This window comes from Rutidosis leptorrhynchoides, chromosome 1 (assembly GCF_046630445.1).
Source record: "Rutidosis leptorrhynchoides isolate AG116_Rl617_1_P2 chromosome 1, CSIRO_AGI_Rlap_v1, whole genome shotgun sequence".
Taxonomy (NCBI): domain Eukaryota; kingdom Viridiplantae; phylum Streptophyta; class Magnoliopsida; order Asterales; family Asteraceae; genus Rutidosis; species Rutidosis leptorrhynchoides.
The window spans coordinates 317776293-317783255 of NC_092333.1; the positions used below are offsets into that span (position 1 = coordinate 317776293).

Sequence of the window (6963 nt, forward strand, 5' to 3'; positions counted from 1 at the left end):
GTTGAAGGTGTTGACGAATCTTCTGGAAATAGATGCGGGTATTTCTTCTTCATCTGATCTTCACGCTCCCAGGTGAACTCGGGTCCTCTACGAGCATTCCATCGAACCTTAACAATTGGTATCTTGTTTTGCTTAAGTCTTTTAACCTCACGATCCATTATTTCGACGGGTTCTTCGATGAATTAAAGTTTTTCGTTGATTTGGATTTCATCTAACGGGATAGTGAGATCTTCTTTAGCAAAACATTTCTTCAAATTCGAGACGTGGAAAGTGTTATGTACAGCCGCGAGTTGTTGAGGTAACTCAAGTCGGTAAGCTACTGGTCCGACACGATCAATAATCTTGAATGGTCCAATATACCTTGGATTTAATTTCCCTCGTTTACCAAATCGAACAACGCCTTTCCAAGGTGCAACTTTAAGCATGACCATCTCTCCAACGCCTTTCCAAGGTGCAACTTTAATGTCTGCCAGAATCTTGAAATAAATCTGCCATCCCTATCAGAGATAATAGAGATTGGTATTCCATGTCTGGAGACGACTTCCTTCAAATACAGTCGTGCTAACTTCTCCATCTTGTCATCCTCTCTTATTGGCAGGAAGTGTGCTGATTTGGTGAGACAATCAACTATTACCCAAATAGTATCAAAACCACTTGCAGTCCTTGGCAATTTAGTGATGAAATCCATGGTAATGTTTTCCCATTTCCATTCCGGGATTTCGGGTTGTTGAAGTAGACCTGATGGTTTCTGATGCTCAGCTTTGACCTTAGAACACGTCAAACATTCTCCTACATATTTAGCAACATCGGCTTTCATACCCAGCCACCAAAAATGTTTCTTGAGATCCTTGTACATCTTCCCCGTTCCAGGATGTATTGAATATCTGGTTTTATGAGCTTCTCTAAGTACCATTTCTCTCATATCTCCAAATTTTGGTACCCAAATCCTTTCAGCCCTATACCGGGTTCCGTCTTCCCGAATATTAAGATGCTTTTCCGATCCTTTGGGTATTTCATCCTTTAAATTTCCCTCTTTTAAAACTCCTTGTTGTGCCTCCTTTATTTGAGTAGTAAGGTTATTATGAATCATTATATTCATAGATTTTACTCGAATGGGTTCTCTGTCCTTCCTGCTCAAGGCATCGGCTACCACATTTGCCTTCCCCGGGTGGTAACGAATCTCAAAGTCGTAATCATTCATCAATTCAATCCATCTACGCTGCCTCATATTCAGTTGTTTCTGATTAAATATGTGTTGAATGTTGGGTTTTAACAAGTTTCATAACACTTAAAACCTTTTAAGATCCATTCAAAGCGGAAGCATGAAAAATCATTTGGTAACTTGTTAAATCTTTAACCAATTAAAGTTTAAAACCCAATTAGGATCAAGTTGTGATATATACTTACAAACTACAAGATAGTAATTTAGAGGTTATACCTTCTCCAAGTTAGGAGGTTATTTACTTCCAAGAATGATGAATTTGAAGATGAAAACACCAAGCTTATGCTTCTCCAATATCACCCTTAACCTTGGCTAGACTTTGGTACCTTATAACCTTACTAACCAAGCTAGAAAACCACTTTATTAGAACCTTAAAATCTGGACAGCAAGTACCAAGAAAGATGATGATGAATACTAGTTCCAAAACTATGGAATCTCAAGAGATAATACCCCAAGCTTGATGCACCAACACACCTTTGAATTGGTTAGGTTTTAGAGACACTTAATCACTAGAAAACAAGCTTGAAACACTCCCTTTTGCTGCTTGAAAAGCCACGGTTTTACAGCAGCAAGGAGAAGAGAAAGAATGTGTTTTTCTTGGTTCTTAGTTTCTTACTTGAGTCATGCATGTGGTGAATGGAGCCTAGCATGCTTTTATTGGAATGTGCCAACACAAGTAACAATGGAATAAGCATGGGGTGTCTTGGAGACCACCCTAGAAAACGGCTCCATCACCAATTCCATATAACAAGACTTTAAATTTTATAAAACTTGCTATTTTGTATAAAATCCCATGATTTTATTAAGATACTTATGTATTTTATAAACCTTTTATAAAATATAACACAACATAATTATTTAAACCCATAAATAATTATATATAAATTATCCAAATAATTTATCTCAAGTGATTATATTTTAGAAAACCGATTTTCTAAAATCCAAGTGTCGCGTATTCATTTAACGATCCATTCGTTAAGCTTAAATACGTATACGGTGTTGGTAAGCTTGTTATTGGGTATGACCCGACTTGGATCATAACATATTAGCCACATTAATTTAATATGTCTCTCGGGCATACGAAATACCTTCAATCTCCCACTTGCACGAGAAACATAAGAAATTAATGCAAGCGATGGATACAGCCTAACACACCGTCCATCACCCCTAATATGTTATGACTTTGTGCCATTCAATAACATCATCCCTTTCGAGTTCCCATCTCGAATATGATTAGGTGAATCTTTCATTATTTCCTTTCGTCCTAGATGTCATGTTAAATCCAAGAGATACAGAGTGATCACTCTCTTATAGATTTAACTTTTCAGGCCTTAGACATCTGACTCTCAACGAATAAGAGGGACAAATTCCATCTTGACTACATACGTCCTAGATATACACTTTGTAATATACCTGAGTTCTTCCTTATGTACTACCATGTTTCAGAATAGCGAAGGAAAGAATCAAGGCACAGTACTTGGTGAATATCCGAACCCAATATGTATCTCAGGTAAGAGGATACAATGATATTCGCCTTTACTCAAGATTACATGTGATCAACCACGAAGGCTCTATACAGTAATTCTTGAGAGCGGGTCTTCCAATATTTGTTTCCCACAAATATCTATGAACCTTGGTTGCAACCTTGCCCCACATTCAACCTATGAATGTATACCAATCCGAGTTCATAATAGTCTAAACCTCACACTTGTTCCCACAAATGTGATCGACTACGGAAATTTAGAATAATTGCTTATTCATGGATGAAATATGCAAAATAGGAACATAACACAAATAAATTAACACCATAGTTATATTAATGAGTTTGAATAATTTCGTTCCGGTACAATACATAAAATAGATCATATCCAATCACTAGAATATCGAAGCCCTAATGCACAAACATGTCCCTCATGTTTTGGCCCATGTAAAAGCTTCGTGAGTGGATCCGCAACATTTTGATCTGTGTGAACTTTGTGAATACATATCTTTCCCTTTTCAACCTCATCCCTGATGTAGTTGAATCTCCGCTCAATGTGACGAGTCTTTTGATGAGCACGAGGTTCCTTGATTTGAGCAATCGCACCCTCGTTGTCACAAAAGATCTCAAGAGGGTCCTGAATGGAAGGGACCACTCCTAAGTCGTCGATGAATTTCTTCATCCATGCAGCTTCCTGAGCTGCCAGTGAGGCGGCAATGTACTCCGACTCTGTAGTGGATAACGCAACAACCTCCTGTTTCGAACTCTTCCAAGAGACTGCACCACCATTTAACATGAAGACATAACCGGATTGTGATCGAGAGTCATCTCGATCAGTTTGGAAACTCGCGTCCACGTAACCTTTTACAGCGAGTTCCTCCTCACCAGACCCATATATTAGAAACATATCCTTAGTCCTCCTAAGGTATTTCAATATGCTTTTAACAGCAATCCAATGACTATTTCCTGGGTTATTCTGGTATCTACTTGTCAAGCTTAGAGCGCATGACACATCCGGTCTAGTACATATCATTGCATACATGATAGACCCAATAGCAGATGCGTATGGGACTTTCTTCATTCTCCCTTGTTCATCTTTCGTGGCAGGACACTGAGATGAACTGAGAACGGTTCCTTTTTGAATAGGTACCAAACCTCTCTTAGAGTTTTCCATCTTGAACCTTTTCAAGATTTTATCAATGTATGTACTTTGACTTAAACCTATCAATCTCTTGGATCTATTTCTATAGATCCCTATCCCCAATATGTATTATGCATCTCCAAGATCCTTAATGGAGAAGCAACTCTTTAGCCAAGTTTTGACTCCTTGCATTGTGGTAATATCATTCCCAAATAATAATATATCATCCACATATAGTACAAGGAATATGATAGTGCTCCCACTAGCTTTCTTATATACACAAGCTTCATCACCATTTTTAATGAAGCCAAATTTCTCGGCTTCCTCATTAAAACGATGATTCCACATTCTAGATGCTTGTTTCAATCCGTAGATTGACTTCTTTAACTTGCATACACTTTTAGGATATTTTGGATCAACAAAACCTTCAGGCTGAACCATATAGACATCTTCCATAAGATATCCATTTAGGAAAGCGGTTTTGACATCCATTTGCCATATTTCATAGTCGTAGTGAGCAGCAATGGCAAATAATATCCTAATAGACTTTAGCATTGCCACAGGCGAGAAAGTTTCATCATAATCAACCCCTTGAGTTTGAGTGAAACCTTTTGCAACAAGTCTAGCTTTATATGTATCCAAGTTTCCATGTATGTCGGTTTTCTTCTTGAAAAGCCATTTGCAATCAACTAGCTTAGAGCTAGGAGGTTGCTCAACAAGTTCCCACACTTGGTTTTCATACATGGATTGCATCTCGGCGTTCATGGCATCCTGCCATTTATCTTTATCAATCCTTGATAAAGCATCTTCATAGTTTGTCGGTTCATCCAAATCAACCGTACAGCAACCATCCACGAGAAACCCATATCTCTCGGGAGGATTACTAATCCTACTAGATCTTCGAACGTCTTGTGTACCTTGATCATCCACTTGATCACTTTCAACATCCTCATGTTGAGTACTAGTGCCAACCAATTGTGTATCATCGGCTTGATCTTGTACCTCTACAAGATCTACCTTCCTTTCACCATCACCTTCCATAAGGAACTTGGTTTCTAGGAATTCCGCTTTCCGAGCAACAAATACATTCTGCTCGGATGGATCATAGAAATAGTATCCCATATCATCCTTGGGATATCTTATGAAGATACACTTCGTGGATCGAGCATGTAGCTTATTTGCTACATAACGCTTAGGATAAGCTTCACATCCCCATACTTTCAGGTATGAAAGAGAAGGAGGTTTCCCAAACCACATCTCATGAGGAGTTCGTTCCACTTTCTTGGTTGGGGCCATATTTAAAATACGAGCCGCGGAGCTTAGACAATAACCCCAAAATGATAGAGGCAACGAGCTTCTTGCCATCATAGATCGAACCATATCCATTAGGGTTCGGTTCCTCCTTTCGGAAACTCCATTAAGTTGGGGTGTTCCGGGTGGAGTAAGTTGTGAGATAATCCCACAACTCCTAAGATGATCTTGGAAGGCATCGCTTAGGTATTCACCTCCTCTATTGGTACGAAGTACCTTAATTGTCCTATTGAGTTGATTTTGTACTTCGTTTTGATATTCTTTGAATGCTTCAAACGTTTCGTCCTTGTGTCTTAATAAGTAGACATATCCGAAACGACTAAAGTCATCAATGAAAGTAACAAAGTATCTTTCACCATTCCTAGTCATGGGTTTAAAGGGTCCACATACATCCGAATGTATTAATCCCAATAAGTCTTTAGCCCTTTCATAAGTCCCTTTGAAAGGTGCTTTAGTCATCTTGCCTTGTAAACAAGATTCACATATATCAAACGAATCCATTTCATTTGATTTCAAAAGTCCATTCCTTTGAAGTGTATGTATTCGGTTCTTGTTTATGTGACCAAGGCGACAATGCCATAAGTAGGAATCACTCAAATCCCTTTTGAGTTTCTTGGTGCTTGTATGGTACATTGAGCTACTAGATAATGTGTCATCGTGAACCAATTCATAAATTCCATTTGAAGGTGAAGCCTTGAAATAGAATACATTATCTAAATAAAAGTGGATATCATCATTAACAAAATTAGGATTAAAACCACATTGTTTCAAACGAGAAATAGAAATAATGTTTCAACATAAATCGGGTGCATACAAAACATCTTTCAAAATAAGTTCCAAACCACTTGGAAGCTTTAACACAAAGTCTCCTTGAGCCTTTACTTGCACTTTGGCTCCATTACCCATGTAGAGACTTGATGTTCCCGTTTGCTTGCTACTTCTTTTGAACCCCTGCAATGAATTGCAAATGTGAGTTCCACATCCAGTGTCTAATACCCATGTATTAGAAGAAGTAATACTAAGCTCTACATATACCATATATATATTACCTGAGGTTTGCCCTGCATCCCTCTTGTCCTTCAACTCCTTAAGATAAACCGGACAGTTTCGTTTCCAATGACCCATCTCACCGCAACCGAAACATGGGTCTTCCTTGGGGTTTGCCTTCTCGGCTACCTTTTTCTTCTTAGCCTTGTTGATGGTTGGGGTAACCATCTTCCCCTTCCCTTTGCCTTGATGGGCGGGTCCTTTTCTCTTAGCCACCTTTGGCTTAGAGGTGTTACCTTTGGACCCACTTTGATCGATTGCTAACACGGGTAAAGCCCTTTTACCCATGCTAGTTTCCGCCGTTCTAAGCATACCGTGAAGCTCACCTATGCTCTTATCCATCCCATTCATATTGTAATTAATTACAAATTGATCAAACCTTTTTGATAGGGAGTTAAGGATAAGATCGGTAGCTAACTCGTTGGAAATGTTTAGGTTAAGACGGTTAGCACGATCGATAAGGCTTTTCATCTTAAGTACATAAGATGAAACCGATTGGGTATCGTCCATACGACAAGCATGTAGCGCCCGAACCGTTTCGAAGCGCTCGACACGCGCTTGTTGGAGGAACATCTCCTTCAATTGCGTTATCATGTCGTATGCACTATGGTGCTCAAAATCCTTTTGGAGTTCGGGTATCATAGTCCCAAGCATTAAGCATGAGACTTGAAGGGAGTCGTGGCAATACTTATCGTAAGAGGCCATTGCCTCCACATCATTCTCATCCGGTTGATCGGGAATGGGGTCCTCAAGCACATACAT

General features: G+C 39.0%; 1 protein-coding gene across 1 annotated transcript; it reads right to left on the reverse strand.

Moving 5' to 3' along the window:
- Positions 1 to 6088: 6088 nt before the first annotated feature.
- LOC139899012 (uncharacterized) lies at positions 6089 to 6574 on the reverse strand. The gene is made up of 2 exons (XM_071881824.1): positions 6204 to 6574; positions 6089 to 6105 (listed from the first exon to the last, which is right to left on the reverse strand). Exons 1-2 carry the CDS (start codon positions 6550 to 6552, stop codon positions 6089 to 6091), a joined length of 366 nt encoding a protein of 121 aa, XP_071737925.1. The 5' UTR covers positions 6553 to 6574.
- Between the last annotated feature and the right edge of the window lie 389 nt (positions 6575 to 6963).

Coding starts and splice junctions, on each gene's coding strand:
- LOC139899012 (XM_071881824.1), bottom strand. CDS start 6,552: ATGAATGGGATGGATAAGAGCATAGGTGAGCTTCACGGTATGCTTAGA.